General features: G+C 51.1%; 2 protein-coding genes and 1 pseudogene across 4 annotated transcripts in view; all 3 read left to right on the forward strand.

The window, feature by feature from the left end:
- The first annotated feature begins 318 nt into the window (after positions 1 to 318).
- LOC307193761 (eukaryotic translation initiation factor 5A-1-like) lies at positions 319 to 895 on the forward strand (annotated as a pseudogene). The gene has a single exon. The product of its transcript is annotated as a eukaryotic translation initiation factor 5A-1-like (transcript).
- A 557-nt stretch (positions 896 to 1,452) lies between these two features.
- LOC307194353 (large ribosomal subunit protein uL5-like) lies at positions 1,453 to 2,544 on the forward strand. The gene has a single exon (XM_079937458.1). The coding sequence runs from the start codon at positions 1,476 to 1,478 to the stop codon at positions 2,010 to 2,012; it is 537 nt and encodes a 178-aa protein (XP_079793584.1). The 5' UTR covers positions 1,453 to 1,475; the 3' UTR covers positions 2,013 to 2,544.
- Positions 2,545 to 2,596: 52 nt separating this feature from the next.
- NCMAP (non-compact myelin associated protein) overlaps positions 2,597 to 22,919 on the forward strand; it is a 42,502-nt gene continuing 22,179 nt past the window's right edge. Inside the window, exon 1 of one of the 2 annotated variants that reach the window (XM_079931177.1) lies at positions 2,597 to 2,847. Coding sequence is in view for 1 of the 2 variants with exons in the window: in XM_079931176.1 (XP_079787302.1) it covers positions 19,818 to 20,222 (405 nt within the window). In the remaining variant the exon portion in view is untranslated. Of the gene's footprint in view, positions 2,848 to 19,721; positions 20,223 to 22,919 lie in introns of those variants that run through there. The other variant, XM_079931176.1, reaches the window with a different exon arrangement.

The raw sequence follows: 22,919 nt of genomic DNA on the forward strand, positions 1-22,919 counted from the left end.
TTAATGGAGGGCCCATCGTGTGCCGGGATAGAGTGCTGGGCTCCGGGGATCCAGCCGTAAACCAGTCTGATGCCGGAAACTGCAGGATTCTACAGGGCGGAGTTTTTGACATTTGCTAGCCGGCAAACCTCCTGGTGTAACATTCTGTGATTGTCCTAGACCCCAACCTCCCCGCAAAGCCTTCCATCAAATTAGCACAATCCCACTTAATTAAGACCCGTGTGCAGCAGCGGCGGCGCGGCAGCGGGCTCTGAGGCAGCGGTTGGGCTCGCCGCGAGGTGAACGGGGTCGAGTCCAGTGCATTCGCGCGAGCTGGAATCGAAGCCTCTTAAAATGGCAGATGATTTGGACTTCGAGACAGGAGATGCAGGGGCCTCAGCCACCTTCCCAATGCAGCGCTCAGCTTTACGTAAGAATGTCTTTGTGGTGCCCAAAGGCCGGCCATGTAAGATTGTGGAGATGTCAGCCTCCAGACGGGCCAGCACGGCCATGCCAAGGTCCATCTGGTTGGTCTTGACATCTTTACTGGGAAGAAATATGAAGATATCTGCCCATCAACTCATAATATGGAGTCCCCAGCATCAAAAGGAACGATTTCCAGCTGATTGCATCCAGGATGGGTATCTATCACTGCTCCAAGACAGCGGGGAGGTGCGAGAGGACCTCCGTCTGCCTGAGGGAGATCCTGGCAAGGAGACTGAGCAGAAGTACGAACGGTGGAGAAGAGATACTGATCACGGTGCTGTCTGCCACGACAGAGGACGCAGCTGCTGCAGTCAAGGCCATGGCCAAATAACTGGCTCCCAGGGTGGCTGTGGTGGCAGCAGTGATCCTCCAGCCTGCAGAGGCCCCCTCCCCGAGCCTGGCCCAGCTCTGGCCCGGCCCTTGGCTGGACTCCTCCCACACAATTTATTTGACATTTTATTTTGGTTTCCCCTACACCCTCAGTCTGCCGGGGAGCCCCTGCCCTTCACCCTGCTCCCTTGGCCAGGAGTGAGTGAACCACGGCCTTGGTGAAGCTGCCCCTCCTCTTCTCCCCTCGCACTACAGCCCTGGTGGGGGAGACCGGGCGGGTGCTGCTTGTGGTTTAGGTTTGTTTTGTTTTGTTTTGTTTTTTAATTCAATCTGGAATCAGAAAGCTGCGGATTCTGTGCCCTTCCCCCACTCATCCCTGGTCTGGTCCCTTATTCCCCAATAGCCCTTTTTCCCAAGCACCACCCCCACAGACTGGGGACCAGCCCCCTCCCCTGCCTATGTCTCTCCCCAAATCCCTTTAGATGGGAAGGGAAGAGGAGGAGAGGGGAGGGGACCTGCCCCCTCCTCAGGCATCTGGGAGGGCCCTGCCCCCATGGGCTTCACCCTTTCCTGCGGGCTCTCTCCCCGACACATTTGTTAAAAATCAAACCTGAATAAAACTACAAGTTTAATATGAAAAAAAAAAAGAGAAGTCTCACTTTCTCTTCCTGTTTCCTGTCATGGCGCAGGATCAAGGGGAGAAGGAGAACGCCATGCGGGAACTTCGCATCCGCAAGCTCTGCCTCAACATCTGCGTGGGGGAGAGTGGAGACAGGCTGACCCGGGCAGCCAAGGTGCTGGAGCAGCTCACAGGCCAGACCCCTGTGTTCTCCAAAGCTAGATACACCATCAGATCCTTTGGCATCAGAAGAAATGAAAAAATTGCCGTCCATTGCGCAGTCCGTGGGGCCAAGGCAGAAGAAATCCTGGAGAAAGGTCTGAAGGTGCGAGAGTATGAGTTAAGAAAAAATAACTTCTCAGACACTGGGAACTTTGGATTTGGGATCCAAGAACACATCGATCTGGGGATCAAATATGACCCAAGCATTGGTATCTACGGCCTGGACTTCTGTGTGGTGCTGGGTAGGCCAGGTTTCAGCATCGTAGACAAGAAGCACAGGACAGGCTGCATTGGGGCCAAACTCAGAATCAGCAAAGAGGAGGCCATGCGCTGGTTCCAGCAGAAGTATGATGGGATCATCCTTCCTGGCAAATAAATTCCCGTTTCTATCCAAAAGGCTCATAAAAAGTTTTCAGTGAAATGTAAAAAAAAAAAAAAAAAAAAAGTTGCAGTGGTTAAGAATCCGCCTGCCAATGCAGGGGACACGGGTTCGAGCCCTGGCCTGGGAAGATCCCACACGCCGCAGAGCAACTAAGCCCGTGCGCCACAACTACTGAGCCTGCGTTCTAGAGCCCATGAGCCACAACGACTGAGCCCGTGTGCTGCAACTACTGAAGCCCACGTGCCTAGAGCCTGTGCTCCGCAACAAAGAGAAGACACCGCAATGAGAAGCCCGCGCACCGCAGGGAAGAGTAGCCCCTGCTCACTGCAACTACAGAAAGCCCGCGCACAGCAACGAAGACCCAGTGCAGCCAAAAAAGAAAAGGCTATAAATATTATAAATTTAAAAAAAAAAAAAGACACCTACACAAACCCCCTGCAGCTCACACCCGGCCTGGTTTATTTGTAAGGCCCCTTCTCCCCTTCTGCCCTGGCAGAAGTCTGACCTGGGAGACGTGGCCTTGGTGCGCTGAGCGCCTGGGGGTGGGGGTGGGTGTGCCAGAATTGGAATCTCAAGAAGGACTCAGGCCAGGAGAAGCGCGAGGACACTGCGATGAGGCGCCGCCCAGCCAGCGTCCCGAGCCTGGCGCCCCCAGGACGGCCCCCGAGGCAGGGACCGTGGGGGCAAGTCGGCCCCTCCCCGGGATCACCTGCACGGGGCGGGGCGGAGCCGGGGGCGGGATCCCGGACGGCCGGAGCCGGGGCTGCTGTGGTGGCACCGGCGGGAGGCGGAGCGGGCGGCGGCCGGAGCGCAGGGCTCCCCCGAGCAGGTAGGAGGCGCGGGACGCCGGGGACGCCGGGTCTGCGGGGGGCACGGGCGGCCCGGCTCAGGCTCAGCGGCTCGCTGTCCACCTGCCAAGCTCCGCGGAGGGGTGACGGGAGAGGGAGAGTGAGGAGTTCCCAGTCCCACCCCCACCTGCGTTGGAAGGGGTGCCTGGGGTCTGCGCGCGAGGGCGGTGGGCGGTGGCCGGGGTGGAGGGAGGGATATCGGTCACCTTTTGCGGGTTTTGGAAATGCGGACGGGGCATGCGTACAGGTGCCCGGAGTGCCGAGCAAGCTCGGCCCTCGCGGAGAAGTGCCCCGAGCGCCAGCCTGCGTTTGGGGGGTTGATATTACGGGCATCCAGCAGGCAGGTCGTTTCCTTGTCCCACGCCTCTCACCAAGCCTCCGGCTAAGGGTCCGAGACTCCCCGGAAGAAAAGGGAGCGGACTCGGCCAGCCAGGAGGTAAAGGGATTTTGAACCACTCAGGACCTGTGTTGGCTTCATCTGTGAAATGGGCGTCTGGATGGGTGAGCCCTGTGCGGAGACCCCTCCAGGAGGAAGATCTGCGATGAAAAGCCACAGCAGGGGGAGAAAACCAGTGTTCTAGCTCAGATCAGCAAACTCAGCAGCTCCCGGGTGGCTCACTGGACTAGCTGCTCCAGAGGAAAGAGGTGGGGACACGTTCTGTGGGCTGGATATCTGGCAGGAGGAGGACATGGGTGTGTCAAATACTAGAGCAGGCTTAGAGGGACCAAGGAAGCCGTCTAGTCTGGGACGAGGATCTGGAGGGGTGCTTGGAGGAGGTGGGATTGAGTAGGGGTGGGAAAGAAAGCATAGTGCTGGTGCTTTAGAATCAGTCAACCTGGGCATTGGAATCCCTGCCTTGCCCCTTAGGTGGCCAATAACTTAGTCTTGGGCAGGATCCTGCATTTCTCTACAGTTCCCTTTGCTCCGTAAGTGAAACAATTTCTTTGACAGAGTGTCGGGTAGTCCATATAAAGTGCTTAGTACAAGGTCTGTATATTATAGGCACTCCGTAAATATAAGCTGTTAATTTCCACTAGACTGTAGCTTCTTTTTTTTAATACATAAATTTATTTATTTATTCATTTATTTAATTTTTGGCTGTACTGGGTCTTCGTTGCTGCACGCCGGTTTTCTCTAGTTGCTGAGAGTGGGGGCTACTCTTTGTTGCCATGGCTTCTCTGTTGCGGAGCACGGGCTCTAGGTGCGTGGGCTTCAGTAGTTGTGGCACGTGGGCTCAGTAGCTGTGGTGCGTGGGCTTAGTTGCTCCGCGGCATGTGGGATCTTCCCGGACCAGGGCTTGAACCTGTGTCCCCTGCATTGGCAGGCGGATTCTTAACCACTGCGCCACCAGGGAAGCCCTAGGCTGTAGCTTCTTGGGGGCAGGGGCCATATCTATTTGGTTCACCATTATATGGTGCCTGGCATATAGTAGGTCTCACTACATATTGGTTGAATGAATGAACAATGAATGAGTATGTAGTACAAAGTTGGCATGTGGTAAGTAGTCAATAAATAGCAGTGAATTTAGAGATGATCAGATCCTAACAGATGGGATGATGTAGGAGACGGTTGTTTAGGTGGATGGAGCAGTGTAACAGATTAAGATAAGCCCAGAGTAACAGATTTGGGGCACCCCTTCTTATGGGGGGCAGGGGAGTAATATGATAAGCCCATCCAGAGCACAGAGGTAGGGAGGGCACACAAAATCCTGGAATCCTGAGTCCCAGCAGCCACATGGGCGTAGATGAAGGGGCTGGGACTCTAGGTAGGTCAAATACCTTTCTCACATCCTCTAAGTGTCCACCTCCAAATTACAGGGGTAAGGGGCGGCGGGGAAGACACAGCAAAGGACTGTGGGTACCTGATGGGAACAGAAGATGAAAAGGGAAAGGGACTCCCATGGCCCCTTCATGGGGGTGGGACATTCCTCACCTTGTCCTGCTGTCTCCTGGCTGGTGGTGAGGTAGCTGAAGGGGGCAGTGTGGTACCAGGCGGGCCAACTACTGTGTGTGTGCTGAGCCAGGCTCACAGTGAGTTGGGCTAGGGGAACGTGTTGGGTCTCTGGGGGAATCTGCTGCAGTGGATTCAAAGCTTATCCCCGTGGCCGGCTCGCACACCCGTTATCACCCCTGTGGACAGTGGCCACTGATGCCTCGGGCTGGGAGGGAGCTATGTCCTTGAGGTGGAGCCACTCTTAGCAAAGTTAGGGACCTTCAGCCTGTCTGACATCCTGGCAGGCAGCCTCATTGGGTTTCCATCTCCCTGTGGTGACTGGGAGTCCGTGAGAAGCAAAGATCTGAAGTGGAGGTGAGAGATTTGGGGGAACACATCAAGAGGAGATGGGAGGCACTGTATTCCTCAAAAGAGCCGAGTTCAAAGCTTCTCCTTTTAGCACTTTCCATAACTGCTCCTAATCATTTAATGTCTGTGTTTCCCACCGACTGTAAACTCTATGGGAACAGGGAGCAAGCCTGCCTCCTTCCTTGCTGCATCCCCACCTACGACAGTGTCCGGCACGTGGTGGGCACTCAGTGAATGTCTGTGGGATGCACAAACCTGGGCTGAGGACTGGGGCTCTTGGCGCTGAGAGAGGAGAGCACCCCCTGACAGAACTGATGTAAGCACCACAAGTTCTTTTTCCCCTGTCTGATCCCTGCCCCACAGCTTGAAGGGTACGTCCCCCTGTCACAGGTTCTGTGCCTCCACCCTCTCTCCTGCCACCATCTGCGTCTTTTCTCAGGGAAGAATCCACTGCTAGTAGACATTTACACCTCAGGGGTAGGCCTAGGCACTTTGCTGCTGCTCCCAGCCCTACTGCCCTTGACAGTCAGACCCCTGGAGACCCCCGGGGCTTTGAGAGGAGGAAGGCAACATCCAGGCTGATCCCCATCCCATTGCTCCTGGGGCTCAGGGTCACAGAAGGTAGGAGCTACAGAGACCCTTAAAGGTAACAGAGGGCTCCCTCCATTTAAAGGTGAGAAGACGGGTCCGGAGAGGATGAGATACACTCGGTCAGTGGAGGGTTAGGGGAGACCTCAAGTCTCCTAGTCCAAGTGCTTTGTCACTACAGTGGGCTTTGAGAGTCTCTGAGATTTGTAAATTCTGCAACATTTCTCCTTACTTTCCAATCTTCCAATAAAATGGAATGGAAGATTAAAAAAAGAATGGTAAAGTGGATTTAAGTTGCCCAATAAACCCTTTTAATTAAAAAAAAAACCTCATATGATGAAAATAGACCCCAAATTATGTATGTTCACTTTACTTTTTAAAAGATGTATGTTTGATATTGGAGAAAAATAATCTAAAATAGGAACCTCTCTAAACTAGGCTAAGTATTGCTGGCCAGCAGTGCCTGTGTTAAGATGCCCCCTGCACGCTGCCATGCGAGCGCCTCTGAAGGCAGCCCAGGAGCAGCGGCGTGTTTGTTTCTCCTGGACAACCTCCAAGCGCCGAGCGCACCGCCCTGTTGGGCTCCCCATCTCCATCCATCTGGCCTCCTGATGCAGTCATTGACATCTGGGCTTCTGGCATCCCGCACTTTGCTTTGGGATCTGGTAGGGTGGATCCCTCTTTGCCTTCTTTCAGAGGAATTCCTTATCAGGAGGAAAGATCCTCGGTGGGCAGGAGGGGGCAGGAAGAGGGGAAGGGGACTGTGCCAAGGCAAGAGCCTGCCAGCAGGTCTCCGGATTCCTGAGCAGGGCTGGGTGTAGGTAAGAGTTGAGGGGGCAGGGCCAGTGGCAGCTGGGCTGGAACCTATCGTGCGGTTTGAAACTCCTGGGGGTGCTGGCTGCAGTTTGGCCTAAGGAAGGAGAAGAGGCAAGCCTCTAAGACAGAGAGGCCTGTTCTTCAGCAGCTTCCAGGCCTGTTGTGAGGGGCCTCCTGCCTGGGCCAGATACTCCTGAGCTGTTGGGGCCCTCAGTGGGGCTGCCAGATCCTATGGTACTTCCCGGCAGCTTCAGGAGGTGGAGGGGACGGTCTTAGAAGCTCCTGGCATCTCAAGGAGCCGTGCAGACCCTGGACTGCCAGCACACCTCGCTCCATCCAGGGCAGCCTCAGCCAGCAGTGAGGCTGGGGCACAGAGCAGGCACATAGGCCTCTGCTTTTGAGCTGTGGGATCTTGGTCAAGCCCCATCGCCTCTCTGAGCCTCAGTTTCCCAATGTATTAAAGAGGATACTATCCGCAGTCCTCCCTTAATAAACATTAGTTTCCCTTCCCCTTCAGAGAAGCTTGTGTCTTGGGACCTGTCGAGCCAACTTTTGGGGCCAACAAGCCTCAGGATTTTTCAGTTCCTCCAGAATCCATTCATCATTCATTCACTCACTCATTCTCCAAGGCTAGCACCTGCCTCGGGCCTGCGCTGGAAATTCAGCTCTTTTTCCTGCTGTTCGGTTTCTGTCAGACTCCGGCACGCATGGCCTGGCCTTGAAGCTTCCATCTGTTCCTCCACTGGGGATGATCTCTTTCAGTCTGTGGTGCAAAATAAAAAGCAATTGTGTAACTTGTTCCCCTGCTGCTGTCCCTAATCCCCTAACCCTCCTCCAAGTTCCCTAAGGTTTTAGCCTGCAGGTCTCAGAGGGAAATAAATGGTTAACGACTGCTTGCTGAGAGCCTGTGTTTGCTGGTGCCCACACAGCGCTAAATGCTCCACATGCCTCAGTCCCTTTAACACCCACGGCAGCCCAGGAAGTGAGTAGTAGTATTCCCTCGGTCCCTGCTAAGGTTCAGAGACCACTTGCTGGTGGTCACAGAGCTTACCAGGGATGCAATTTTGCCTTCGTGGACCCCTTCCTCCCTAAAACATATCAACAGTTATATTAATGACTGCATTGGTGCATTAAAACATTTTCTTCAACCTAAAAGTCCCTGTTTTCTTCTGATTTTGACAGAAATGAGAACATTTTTGTGAGCCCCGGAAAGTATTGTGAGCCCTGGCACTGTCTCCTGGGCCCAGGAGAGATGCAGGCCCTGAGGCTAGGGAGAAACAAGGCTGAGATTCCCGCCCACGCTGCCGTGGAAGTTCTAACCTCCTCCCTGTACTGTTCTTTAGTGATTAAAAAAAAAAAAAAAAAAGCAAGAAACTGCAGAAAAGGGACTAGTTATCTGAAATCTTAATGCCTATGGTGGTATTAATAGTTGTCTCTGGAAAATGTAACTTGGATTTTTTATTCACCTCCCCACCAAACTCCCACCTTCTGCCTCGCTACTTCTTGTTTTTTTTTTTTTTTTTTGCGGTACGCGGGCCTCTCACTGTTGTGGCCTCTCCCGTTGCGGAGCACAGGCTCCGGGCGCGCAGACTCAGTGGCCACGGGTCACGGGCCCAGCCGCTCCGCGGCATGTGGAATCCTCCCGGACCGGGGTACGAACCCGTGTCCCCTGCATCAGCAGGCGGACTCTCAACCACTCTGCCACCAGGGAAGCCCCTCGCTACTTCTTGACCAAAACTTTTCAAAGAGCCAAGACCACTCTATCCTCTTTTGTGGAAATTCTAGACACCCCGTCTTGGCCTTCTATCCAGTCTCAGACCTAAAGGGTGACTGGTTTGCCCAGAGGACAAAAGGGGATTCCTTTATTTTATGGGAGCAGCTCCAAGTTCCTACCTAATCCCCAGAAACATTATCATTGGTCATAGTAATAATAACAACAGTGATTCATATTTTTGAGGGCTCCGAGTGTGCTGGGCATTTGCTAATCACTGGGCATGAACTGTCTCGTCTCCATTTTACAGATGAAGAAACTGAGTCTTAGGAAGACTAAGTGAGGTGCCCAAAAGGAGGTGCCAAGATAGGGACCTTAGTAGGGAACTAAGCTGAGTCTGCTAGACCGTTGTAGTTACCGAGTCCAAGCTCTCTCTGCTCGCTGCACGACAGGCCAATAAATTGGAGACATTGAGGTGAGGAATAACGACTTTATTCAGAAAGCTGGCAGACCGAGAAGATGGCAGACAAATGTCTCCGAAAAACCAACTTATTGGGTTCCGATGCCATTTTCTTTTATAGAACAGAGAGGGGAAGGAGGTGAGGAAGTAAAGTAAAAAGGCCATAAGATTTGCAGATGCCCCTGGAATGGCCAGCCTCGGTGACCAGACGTGTTAATTTCTTCTTTCTTGCAGCCATCCACAGGTGGACAGCGTGGGGATGTTTCCCTGAACAAAGGCACTTTGGTTTAACATTCAGGAAGAGGAGCAGGGTTCCCCAAGGCAGGCCATTATGTATAGACAATATCCTTTTAATGAACAAAAGCAACTGAAAGCAAATGTTAAAGTAAAAGAAACAGATCCAATCTGTAGTCAGATTTAGCTCTTCCCTGTTTCATTGTCAGAGCATGACCTCCACGAGGGCAGGGTCCATTTCCCACCGTCTCCCGGTCGCCCAGCACAACTTTAAGTATGGAAAGACACACTTTCAGTGTGGAACGAATGAATGGTGGACTGACCTCTCCACTGTCCTGCTCTCTAGGACGCTTACCCACTTCCTGTCCCTGCTCCTTGTCTTGGGACAGTCACTACCTCCTGCCTCTGTAGTGCAGAAGTTGGCAGCTACAGCCCTGGGGGGAGTCTGGGGCAGCTCAAAGCCCTGCTGGAATAAGGGACTCTCCCCCATCAATGCCCATCCAACCCCACCACCCACCCCAGCCTGTGGCATCCCTGCAGTCTACCTCCTGCCAAGTCTGCTTCTCCCTGGAACTCCAAGGTGAAGCCTGACAGACACACAGGCAGAGTGCCAACAGGAAGGAGGTGGCTGAGGGAGTCTGTGTGGCTCTCTGGCCCGGGGCTCATCTTTTTTCCTCTTAATGCCTTTGGCTCTCCCCCAGGGCACATTACCAGACTAAGAGAAAATACCCCCAGGGGGACATGAATTCACCCACGAAAATAATCAGATGCCCTAGAAGTACAACGACTATACAAGAAAGACAATAAATCAAGCTGCATATGTCATCTAAAGCAGAATGATTGAAGTAGATGGACCAAGATTTTGAAGTAAAGCACGATAATTATGCCTAAAAAGATAAGGGAAGACATTTGTAAAATAACGCAAGGACAAGAAGTCCAGGAGAGAACCAAGGCAAAAGATTAGCTCTGAAAGATATACTCTTTAAAGTAAAGGACACAATAGATGGTATAAATATCAGGTTGGATACAAGTGAACTAACAACTAACTAGTAAAGAGGAAAATCAGATTGAGAACTGTACCAGGATGCAGGAAAAGTCAAAGAGAGAACAAATGAAAAAGAAAACCTAAGAGATGGTGGGTAGAAGTAGGTGTCGCTAAAGGAGAGAAAAAGAAAAATGGAGAATAGGGAAGAATTGAAATAATGGAGATGAAATGTTCCAGAATTAAAGGAAAATGAATGAACTCAGATTGAAAGGACTCATGGAGTAGCCAACAGTAGAAATAAAGAAAAATCCACACAAAGATATCATGGTAAAGTCGAGAATATGATGGACAAAGAGGAAGGACAAAGGAATAGCATCCCTTACAAAGGGCCAAGAATCAGATTGACATTATACATCTCAGTAACAGCACTTGATCCAGGAAATCAGAGTAATGTTATTATAAGAATTGAAAGAAAAGAACCCTTTCAATCCAGAATTTTAAAGCCAGCCAAATTGTCATTCAAACATGAGGTCATACTAAAAATATTCTTAGGCAAATAAAGCCTTAGAAGGTGGAATACACAGAGACCCACATTGAAAATACTCATGAAGGAAATACCTAAATAATAAAAGAAACAAGTCCAGGACGTGCTGCAAGAGCAATGGGAAGTCAGGGTGTTTAAGTCAGGGGTCAGTGCAAGAAACAGAAGCAGAACTCGGCATTTTCGGTAGGAAGGGATTTTATGCACCTAATTCTTTTAAAATATTGGAAAGGCTGGAGGCTTCCAAAACAATACAGAACTGGCCAGACTGGAGAGCTGTGGCACCTGCCGTAATCAGGAAAGTGAAGGAATCACAAGGGCTGCCGGGAGCTGTTGAATTTAAAGATACACAACCATGGCCATGTGATCCAGGAATCCGGAAGCTGGTATGCTGTAACTACCCAGATTCTGGAACTCAGAGTCTGGCTACAACACTTGCTCATCTTTTTAACGGAGGACCAGCCTTGGGCCCAGACACTTTGGGAGGTAACACTGTCCCACTAGAGTTTAATGACATTGATCCGTTTCATCTATTTTATTTTGGTACTTTCTGTTGATGGCAAGTGACATTGGTTTTCCATTTTCAGAAATGATAGAACGTTTCTGTTTAGAGCACACTTTTAAATGTTTTAAAGCAAAAGTAGGTCCAGGGATCTCACTGCAAAGCCATTGTGATTGGTGCAGACAATTATTATAAGTAGTCAGAGGTGGAAGAGGTGACCTAGGGAGGAGGGGACAGTTGGGTCTCATGACAGAGGAAGGTTTAGATTGGTGTAGTACTGGGAAGATAGTACTGGAGCAAAGGCCAGTGTGCTGATTATCTATCCCTGTGTAACCAACTACTCCAAGACTTAGTGCCTTGATGCTGTCTGTCGTGTGGTCTCGGTCAGATCTTCGCATCTGAAGGCTCAGCTGGCCTGGGCGCCCCCAGTGGCTCACTCACGTGGCTGCCTAGTGACACTTGGCTGTCAGTTTTGAGCACACCTGGGGCTGTCAGCTAGCACATCTACCTGTGGCCTCTGCACGTGCCTTGGGCTCCTCACAGCATGTCAGCTGGGTTCCAAGAAGGAGGTTTCCAGGAGCAGGCATTCTGAGAGGCAGGAAGCAGAAGCTGCCACTGAAGGGCTATACCTGGAACTTCCGGTGTCACTTCTACCATATTCTAGTGGTCCCAGCAGTCATAGGGCCCACCTAGATTCAAAGGAGTGGAGAAATAGCCTCTACCTCTTCAGCGGTGAGCGGTGGGATGGGAAATACTGTGCAGCTAGCTTCCCAGTGCTGGGAAGCATGGGTGAGTTTAGGAGACAGGAAGTCACTCATTCCCTGCCTAGGGCCGGGGAGAAAAGGAGGAGACAGGTGCTGGTGGATAAAACTGGAAAAGTTTCATGGATTACCTTACTTGATGAGACGAAGAATTAGGGCTTTATTCTGTAGCCAGCCAGAAGCGATTGATGGTATTGGAATGAAGGAGAGACACCGTGCAGAAAGCCAAGGTCTCAGCAATTCTTTCTGCAACGAGTGGGTCCCCAGGGAAGAAGGCTGGTATCTTCTGTTCCTTTACAGTAGAATATCCCAGCAGCACGACGGAGTGAAAAAACACATTGCCCCCAATCCACTAAGCATTTGTTAGACAGTTATCGTATGCCAGGTGCATGACCAGGCCAGGCATTGTGGAAGTAAGTCTACAATTCATAAACCACTGGACTATCCTGCCAATTCCAGTATTTCTACCTTCATTCTGTAGCTTCTAGATCTCCTCTTGGACTCCTCATGGACCCAAAATCTTTTGCTAGGACAAGTGTCCTGGGTTTGGACTAAAAAATTATGGTGCAGGTCCAAGTCCAAGCCCCTTAAGCACCCAGAAGAGGGTGTGGCTTACCCCTGGAGTCAGCATGGAGCTGAGCGAGGGCCTCTGAGGGTCGGCAGCAGAGCTCAGGGAGCCAGAGCCCAGAGCGTTCAGTGTATGTTCAAAGCCAGCCCATCCTAGGGCATCTGCGAAAGCCCATCTCTTCCACGCAGCCTCTCTGTGTGCGTGAATTCACGCCCCATGAAGCTCCTAGAATAGAAGGGAGGACAGACCTGTCTACTAATTACAACACTTTCATATGATAAATGCTGTAAGCAAAGTACCTATGAGATGCTGTGACGTCTCAGAAGACATCGACCTACTTGAGATTGGCGGGGTTGCTTTGGGCAGGTCTTGGAGAAGGAAAGCAGCGTTTATCAGTGCCCACTATGCATGAGGCACTCACTTTTCTAGAGGCTTGACATGCATTGCTAAATGACTTATGCATGCAAAACTTTCACACGTTTATGTGATAAGGCTAATTGGCACTTATTAACAATGGTTATCTCATTTGATTGTTGCAACCAGGAAAAAGACAGGAATCACCAAGCCCAGTTTACAGATGAGGAAACAGGCCCAGAGAGGTTAAGTCACAGGCCCAAGGCCACTCAGGCCGGAATTCAAGCCCATGTCTGACTCCAAACCCCACACCTCTGTCCCCCCCGACCATACCACCATTTTGAGGGAAGGGGAGGACTTCCCGAGAGAGGAACAAATCCTGTTGGGGGGCGTTGGGGACTCAGTAGTCCCAAAGAGCCAGGGTTCGTAGTGTGTGGGTTCCAAGATGGGATGGGGGAGAAGGCAGGAGAGAGAGCTTTGAATGCCAGGCCAGGGTGCAGGGAGAAGGCTGGATTCTCTCCCCAGGGAAGGTCCTGCCACTCCCTAGCTCACACTGTAATCTCTCCTCCCAGATCACTCGTCGCCTGAAGTCCACGTCCTTCAAGTCAGGGCTAGGCCTGGAACACGGTCTCCTGACTCCCAGCCCAGAGCTCACTCTTCACCCAGCTTCCTCCTTGTCATGGCCTCCCTTTCAGGCTGTGGTGTTTGCTCAGAACCCGAGCCCGGGGCAGAGAGCAGAGAAATATTTACTTATGTCACCACCAACCCTGCCTCCTGGCGGCCCCAAGGGCTACCTCACAGAGAAGTTCAGTTATATAACCCTGAGTTGACACAGCAAGAAGGAGAAGGAAATAAATTATAATTATTCTTTTTCCTCAGTCTTGGACACACTTTGGATAGCTTGATATTTGCTTCTCTGCTTCCTCGTCTTATTGACCTGGTGTCTCCAGGGACCTTAGTGGTTCTCGATCAGCTGTTGATTTTAGCCTTGATTCTGGTGAGGCTGGGGATTTGGGGAGGTCGTCCTAGAGGCTGGGGAAGGGAGAGAAATGAGATATCAAAGGGCTGCTTTATGCCAAACTCTGCCGGGGGTTTGTATGCATAAAGTCATTTTACTCAAGCAGGAGCCCAACAAAAGTGGTCCCGTTTATTACCTCCCTTTTGCAGAAAAGGAATGGAGGCACAGAGAGGTTAAGTAACTTCCCAAAGGACACTCAGCAGAGCCAGGTCAGAAGCTCTGAGGCTTCTAGTTTCCAAACATCTCACATGGAATCCATGGCATAGGGATCCTGGAGAGAGCAGAACATGCTAGCGTCTCCCTGTGGAGGAAGTTCCTCCATAGCTTAATCCCAAAACATCCCTCACATCTCCTCTCCTCTCTGGCCTTCCCTGGACACTCAGCTCCACGGTGCTGGGACCCTCACTGTCCCACCCCCATCACCAATCTCACACTTTCCTTCCTGAAAGTGTTCATACTCACCCCCACCTCCCAGTCTTCACACCCAATGTTCTTCCCAGCTAGAATGTCACTCCTCCCTTCTCCACCTGACAAAATCCCAGCAAAATAATAATAATAATAATGCACCTTCATAGAGCAGAAGCTGTGAAGTGGAGTGGTTAAAAGAATGAACTCTGAGTGTTCTGCATGGTTCCAACTAGTTTCATCACTTTTGCTGGCTGTGTGACCTCAGGCAAGTTAGTTAACCTTTCTGGACTTCAGTTTCTTCACCTGTAAGATGGAGATAATGATACCCGGCTTACTTAAAAGAAAGAGATAAAATTATGGGATGAAACGAGTTATAAAAATAAAAATGATATAAATAAAAACTTACTTGTAAAGTTTTTGGTTTTTTTTTTTTTGCGGTACGCGGGCCTCTCACTGCCGTGGCCTCTCCCGTTGTGGAGCACAGGCTCCGGACGCACAGTCCCAGCGGCCATGGCTCACGGGCCCGGCCGCTCCGTGGCATGTGGGATCCGGACTCTCAACTACTGCGCCACCAGGGAAGCCCCACTTGTAAAGTTTTTAGAAAAGTGCTTGGCACCTAGTAAGAGCTCATCAAATGCTTATTCTTATCATCAAGGCTTCAAATGTGGAGCAGACTCTGAAGTCGGATTCCTTGAGTTCACATCCCATCCCAGTTGGTGACCTTAGACAAGTTAGTTAACGTCTCTGGGCCTCAGTGTCCTCTATAAAAAATTTAAACTGCAATGTGCTTTCCACTTAGGGAGGATGAGACAATCAAATAGACATAAAGCAGTCAGAGGGCTTGGCACTTAGAGACAGGTAAATATAATCTACTATTATATTACTGAGGTTCAGACCCAGATCACTGACCCCTGAGCACAAGGGTTTAATGACCACATGGTGCCACTCAAATTTTGCCTCTCCAGGCAGCACGCCCTCTTCCCCGGCCCCCTGCTCAGCACCCTCTCCCACTCCGAGCTCCGTAGCACTCACGGCCTGTCTCGTCTCTTAATGTCATGTCTGCATTACCAGCGGCCACATGTGGTGGGAAAGCACAAGGCCCATGACCTGTGCTTGGTCCTTGTTCGATGAGGCAGTTCAGTCAGCTGCTATTAACCCCCGACTGCTCATTCACTTAGCGGGGGTTGATTTCATTTGACAACTATGTGTTCATACTTGCAATGTGCCAAGCAGTATTTGAGGAACTAGGGATTCAAAGGGTGAATAAAAACTGACACATTGGGCTTCCCTGGTGGCGCAGTGGTTGAGAGTCCGCCTGCCGATGCAGGGGACACGGGTTCGTGCCCTGGTCCGGGAAGATCCCACATGCCGCGGAGCAGCTGGGCCCGTGAGCCTTGGCCGCCGAGCCTGCGTGTCCAGAGCCTGTCTGTGCTCCGCGACGGGAGAGGCCACAACAGTGAGAGGCCCGCGTACCGCAAAAAAAAACCCCAAAAAACTGACACATCCCCTACACTCATGGGGCTCAGAGTCTGATATGGGACACAACCATTCATCAAATGGAAGGTGATAACTACAACCTGTGGTGACAGAGGGACACAGGGCTGTGAGAGTGCACAGCATGGGAATTTGAAGTGATGCTTGGGTTAAAGTATCAGAAGTGTCAATAAATGAGAAAAGCGTGCTCTGGCATATGCAAAGGCCCTGTGGCAGCGATGGGACAGAGTGACAGACGGCAGAGCTCAGACAGGGAGGAGACTGGAGGGGGCTGAAGGATCCAGATCCTGTACAGGGGACTTGCTGACCATCATAAGTTCTAGTCTGAAGTAGTCTTGAGGTTTTTAAAGATTGTTGGAGCTGCTGTGGAGAAGGGTTGCAGTGGCCCAGAGTAGAGGCAGCCTTGACCTGTTAGGAAGCTATTGCAGCATCCAGGTGAGAGAAGACAGAAGCCTGGACCTGAACAAGGATGGGGAGGATGAGAGAGGTTAGTAAGAAAATGTATAAGATGTGAAGGTAAATCTGAAAGGGCTTGATGATGGGGGTGGAGGACTGGTGACAGGCGGTGACTTTAGGTTTCCGGCCTCAGAGGCTGTGTGAGTGGCAGTGACATTTCCTGCAATGGGGAACCCTGGAAGAGACCAGATTCTGTGAAGTGCTGGGGCATGACAAAGCCCAAGACACTGCCTGGGCCCTCAAGAGGGGGAAAGCAGACAAATAATAACAACGACGATGGTGATAACAGTAGCTAATTGAGTGCAGGATTTGAACCGAGCAGTCTGGCTCCAGAGCCTCTGTTGTAGCTCCCTCTACTCTACAGCCATCATGCCATCATCTTTATTTTCTAAGTGCCTACTAGGTGCTAAGAACTGTGCTAGGCCCTGGGATGTCAGCTCTGAACAAGAAAGACAGTAGCCCTGCCTGGCCGAGCTCCCTGCTGGCTCAAGGCGCACCAGCCCACAGAGGCAAATGCTGGCCGCTGACCTCCCAGCGGCCTCCCACCCTGCTCTCACAGAGCTCAGGATCTGGGGGTTAGATGGGTCACAAACAAGACAGTTTCAGCTGGTGGTTATTCTGTGAAGAAGGTTAAAGAGGGTAAGTGAGACAATTCCTGGGGTTGGGGGGAAAGGGATAATCTTAGAGTGGTGACATTTAAACTGACATGAGAGTAAAATTGCATAATCACACAGTTAATAGTTCAGAACCCCAGCAGGGAGTAGGGGTGGGAGTGAACAAACTGTGTGAAGTAGATTTTTTTTTTAATTGAAACATTTGACATAAGTGCTTGAAGTGTTTGATGGTTTGGGTTTTGAAGTATAAATAGGAGTTCACCAGGCAGACTGGGTTAGGAAGTCATTCTAGAGAGAAGCATGAATATGAGCAGAGGCAAGTAATGCTATGCGATGTGTGTGTGTAGAACACAAGCTCTTTGGTATCTCTAAAGCATAGTTCATAAGCTCCATGTGGGCTCAGGCCGATATTGTTTCCTTTTTGTCTCCAGTGTTTAGCATGTAGCTTATGATTAATGAATTTTTACTGAATGAATAAATGCATGAAGGAATGAACAAATGAATGAGCTAGTGTTGATAGGAGAGGCAGCAAAGAGAGAAGGACATAGTATAAATCAGTGTTGTTCAATATAAATGAGCCACATATGTAATTTTAAATGTTCTAGGAGCCACGTTAAAAAAGTAAATAGAAACATTACATTTTGATAATATATTTTATTTAACCTTGTATATCCCAATATTATCAAACATCTAATCAATATTTAAAAACTACTGAGGTATTTCACACTCTTTCATTTCGTGCTACGTCTCTGAGTTCCCACAGGTATGTTATACATACAGCACGTCTCAATCCAGACCAGCCACGTTTCCAGGACTCCATAGCCGCGTGTGGCTACCACATTGGCGAGCACAGGTCTAAGTGCTGCTGGGCGGTAACAGGCCTGCTGAGGGGTTTGGACTTCATTCGCCTTAGCTGGTGAGAGACCACTGAAGGTCTAGGCAGAGGTCAGCACGGTCAGATTTGTTGCTAGAAAGCTCTCTGGGGTAGCTGTGCAGCCGATAGGCTTTGAGACAGAGAGTCCCTTTCCATCCTGTCCACTCTGGCATGGAAAGGGCACACTCAGGGCACACTCCACTCCCCCTGGCTGTGGTGTGACTGGTGTGGAGACGGGCACCCTGTCCCCAACTAAAAATCTCCCTCCTTTGGCGAACGTCAGAGCCCGAGGTCCCCGGCCCGAGAGCAGCTGCATCCTGCTCTGCGACTCTGAGCTTCTCTTTCCCGAGGCAGGCAGCGCTCCCTGAACAGCACAGCATCTGCTGTGGTTTGTAGCTAAACAGACATGGCTCTGGGCAGTTTGGAGGGAAAATGAAGTACCTATTAGCGTGTTTTGCAGTAGCCCCGCCTGGCCAAGCGCCTTGCCGGCTCAAGACACACTGGCCTGTGGAGGCAAATGCTGGCAGGCTGGCCCCTGCCCTTGCCCCTGCACCGCCCACCACCCCCCGGGGTACCCAGGTGCCCCTGGCGCGCTCATTCCCTGGCACACCCACTCCCTTCCCCACAATGCTCTGCCGCTCACTTTCGTATTTCCTTGGACCCCGGACTCACACTTGCCCTGCATGTTCCGCACACCCTCAAAGCCTGCTTCATGTTCCCTCTGACTCTTCAAGGAGGCCGGGGTGGGTGCTGGGAGGCCCCTGGTTTGGGAAGCAGAAGACTGGGTCCCAAGCCTGCTCTGGTAGCTCTGTGAGTGGGTGAGTTACTCGGCCTCTCTGAGCCTCAGTTTCCTTGGGTGTAAAGCGGAATGGGTGTGACGTGGGGTAAATGAGATTATGAACGTGAAGCCCCAAGCACAGTGCTAGACGCAGAGGAGGTCCCAAAAGGGAGTGGTGGTGACTGTGAGTGGTAAGTGCCCATCGCCCCCCACCCCAGTTCCTTGAGAGCCAGGCCGGCTTACACACCCAGGGCCCATGGATTCTCCCTGCCTCCACACCTGCCATGCTGCTGGGGCCCGTCATCCTCGTGTGACAGGGCTCGGACTGCATTGACACTGGAAGATTTGGCAAAACTGGAGGGCCGTGGGCTCAGCTCTGGGCTGGGAGGCATCAGTGATCCACGGGAGATTCTTCAGAGACGGCACTGGGGTCTCTGCCCAGGACAGGTCAGCACTTGAGAAGACCCTGACCCAACATCAGGCCGACTTCTCCGCCGGGCACAGCAGACACAAGGCCCACAAGACGTTCAAGGGCCCCTGAAATGTTTTCATTTCTTTTAAAATCGGCGGGGGGTGGGGGGATCCCATTTTAGGGCAGAAGAAAATGTTTCCATTTTTTTCTCACATCAGAAAAAATAAACTGTTTAGAGCCCATGAAACTTCATTACGGTGAAAGCAGCCCTGCGGCCACACTGCGGCCCTGACCGATTCTTCATTCATTCAAATGCATTTTGGGGGCAGGGTACGTCCCATCTGTTCTTTTTTGTTCCTTATGATCTTGTCTGGCTGCACACCCATCTTTTTTTCCCTGAGATGAGGAAGATGAGGCTCATGGAGGGTAAATAAACTGCCTATAACTTAGAAGTGACAGAGGTGCGATTTGAACCCAGGTCCACCTGAGTCCAAACTTATTTCTTCCCTAGACCACGCTATTTGCAGGTTCATCATCTGATTTGATTTACAGCATAAGGACAGGATAACCAGCTTTTTTTTTTGCCTCACTGCACGGCTTATGGGATTTTCGTTCCCTGACCAGAGATTGAACCCGTACCCTCGGCAGTGAAAGCATGGAGTCCTAACCACTGGACCGCCAGGGAATTCCCAGCCCCATTTTAAAGCTGAGGAGACTGAGGCCTGGAGGAGAAGGGAGCATCTTGTTCACGGGTCCCTTCCTCCTAGTCAGTGAGGGTGGGGAACCAGCCCCTCCTTCTGAACCCTCCCTACTGCCTCTGCCCTGTCCAAAGCCCTTCCTGTGCCCCTCACACACTGTCCCCACCCTCTGCCCTCCCTGTGGCCACGCCCCGGGCGGCCACCCTGCACACGTGTCTCCCCTGCCCTTCTTTCCCACCTTCCTCCTTTTGGCCGGGTTCCCAGCCCTTAGAGGGGCTGCTCAGGTCTGCACAGCTTCCACATCATGCCTCCTAGCAAAGCTGGGGGCTGGCGCTGCCACCTGAGAGGGAGGGAGGAGAGAGAGTGCGAAGGTTTAGATGAAACCGTGGGTCTCCCAGACAAACGCCCCTCTGTATCTCGGGGCCTGTTGTGACTGGCTGCGGGCCAGCTCTCCCCACGGGCAGCTTGAATGGCTGGGATTGTTCCCCCGCCTCCTGTCCTGTCTGCCGCCCAGCGCCTGCCGCCCAGCGCCTGCCAGGCCCCAGCTCGGCAGGAAAGGGGAGGGCTGTTCCTTCTGGAATGGAAGGTGTAGGAGGCAGGCGAGCCTTGGGGAGGGTGAGGGGCCACGTCCTGAACCAAACTGGGAGGCGGGAGAGTCACACAACGGAAGGAGCGTGAGAGGGAGGTCACCGATCCCCGCCGTGCACTTTGCAAGAGAGCAAGCTGAAGTCCAGACAGAACAAGTGACTTGCCCAAGGTCACACGGCAAGCAAGTAACAGAGGTAAGACTCGAACCCTGGGCTCCTAACTTCCAGCCCTGGGTTCTTGCCGCCCCCTACATCAGGCCTCCCTGTCAGGGTTTTGGTGGTGACCCTGCTGAACAGGTGATATAATGAGCTCCATAGCCCGGGACACTGAGACTCAAAGAAAGAACGTCACGTGATAAGCTCACACAGAACTAGGTTCCCTCGAATTCTGTGGTAAAGTGCAGATGCTCCAGACAGAGTTTACATCCTTAACTCATTCATTACGAAGACCTTGAGGTTAACCAAGCCCTTGGAAAAGGCGGAGGGAGAGGCAGAGAATCAAAGCGAGGCCCCTGAAAGGTCAGCGTTAGGGGTAAACTCAGATGATTGGATTTTGTAGGACGGCATTTGCCTGGGTTCTTTAAAAAAAAATAATAAGGAGTTAGCCAGGGGCACTGGGGGTCAGGGCACCTGGTTCCGAGGAGACTTGGTTTTTTCCCTGCACTCCCACCCCCAATTTTTTTTCTTCCAGAGGTTCACAGTGGCCTGTCCGTGGTGTATACAACTCAGGTACATCTCTATGTTCTTGCTTTCATAGGTGGCAACGAGAAGTAACTCAGAAACCTCAGTTGGTGTGTTTTAGAAACTTAGTGCAGTTACCAAGCGGGGTGGTTGAGGGCAAAGCTGAGGGGGAAACGCAGGGCCCGGTGGCACCTCAACGTGCTCACGGGCCAGAGTCCCTTCGGGTTGTCTTTGGTTCTTGCTGTTGTTATTACTGATCTTGTCTTGAATGAATCAGAAAGGAGTTCTGGAAAACGTACCAAATGAACTACCAATGAACCTTCCCGTCTGTGTGCCCTGGGCATCCCCGCCAGCCCTCAGCTTCCCCGTGTGTAAGGAGAAGGTGGTGGACTCAGCAGTTTTCAGACTGGCTTCCACCAAATCCTCTGATCACAGGAGTTGCCTCCTAGGGCCATCGCAGAGGGTGTGTGGACCAGTGAAAGAGAAATTGTCGGGGGAGGAGTAGAAGGGAGCAGCTTAGCTCCTTAAACCTTTTGGAGGAGCTGAATTTTCCATCATAAGTTCATCCCCCAAACTCTCCAACGGAAGCGTAGATCTCCTTTCACTCTGGACAGACACATAGAAAGTCTACCAGTTTCACTTTTTCCTGGCTGGCAGAATCCCCCTGTACCTCCCTCCTCCCCCTAGTTGGACTGGCTACCCCCAGGCTGCTGCGGGGCGCCGTCCTGGGCACTCCTCGATCCCTGGGTCCCTTGAGCTTCTCATGTTCATTCGCTCCTCCACGTTAGTGGGGCACGTCCTCCAGGAGCATCCCAGGAAAAGGTGCATGGGGTGGGGTGGATTTTTTATGAAGCTTCCTATGTCCCCAAATGTAGTTCTTCTACCCTTATTCTCGATATTTAGTTTGGCCTCTGTCCGCTTCTAGGCTGGAGGTTATTTTCCCTCAGAATTTTGGAGAGTTATCTCAGAGCTTCCCTGCTGCTGCTGTCAAATCCACTGCTGTTCTGGTTTCATCTGAGTGTTCATCCTTTTATTGGTATTTGACCTTTTTTGTTGTTGTTGTTATCTATAGATGTGTGTGGGATATTCTCTTTAGGCCCTGTGTGTGGGATATTCTCTTTAGGCCCTGTGTTCTGAAAGGTCATGATGATGAGTTCCACTGTGGGTCTTTTTAATTCATTTTTCTGGGGACTCCGTGAGTCTCCTCATTCTGAAAATTCATATCCTTCATTTCCAGGAAATTTCCAGGTATTCTTTGATAATTTCCTCCCCTTGATTTTTTCTGCTTAATCACTTCTTGAATTCTTATCATTGGAATGTTGGACCTCCTGGAGTAATTTGTTTTTGCCCCTTTTCTCTCCCAATCTTTATTTGTTCCACTTTATGAGACATTTCTTCAACTATCTTCCAATAATTCTATTGAATTTTTAAATTTCTTTTATCATATTTTAAATATCCTAACACTCTTTCTTGTTCTTGGAATATTCTTTTCTTATAGCATTCTGTTCTTGTTTTATTAATGTAGTATCTCATCTCTCTGAGGATGTCAAAGTTTTCTTCTGCCCTTTGAAGGGCCCTTCTGCCCTTCTGTCTCTATTTGCTTTAAACGCCTCCCTCTGTTCATTTGTTTGCTGTCTGTTCATCGTGTTTGTAGCTTGTACCCTCAGAGGTCTGTTGACCCTTAGCTATCTGTTCCTATTTAAGACTAAGCCACTAGAAAACTCGTTGAATAAAAAAAGATCAGGGGAAGCTCTGGGTGTGGGGGCCGGCTTATCAGCTAGTGGCCTCCCCATTGGCTGATTGGCAGGAACCTGGTCATTTCATTGGAGGATCGTGTGACATCAATCAGTATCTGTCAGTCTGTTCTCTTTAGCTGGTCAGTCTCCCAAGAGCCTCTAATTTCCTGCCTGGAGGTTAAGCCCAGTGGCCCAGGGGGTTAAAGGGGCTAGATGAGCCCCACAATGCAGGGCTTTACCTCACGCCATTTTTCAGCCAGAGATGAACCACCACCTTCCTTTTCCTTAAGTCTCAAAGTCAAATGTGCCTATGAATCACCTGGGAATCTGGCTAAATAAAAGGCACATTCCCATTCGGCAGGTCTGAATGGAGCCTGAGATTCTGCCTTCCGAACAGGGTCGGCCCGCGCTGCTGACGCGAGGACTGCACTTTGGATGGCCAGCGTCTAGAGCCCTGCCGTCCAGCGGGACTTCC

Source organism: Stenella coeruleoalba, assembly GCF_951394435.1.
Source record: "Stenella coeruleoalba genome assembly, chromosome: 1".
NCBI classification, from domain to species: domain Eukaryota; kingdom Metazoa; phylum Chordata; class Mammalia; order Artiodactyla; family Delphinidae; genus Stenella; species Stenella coeruleoalba.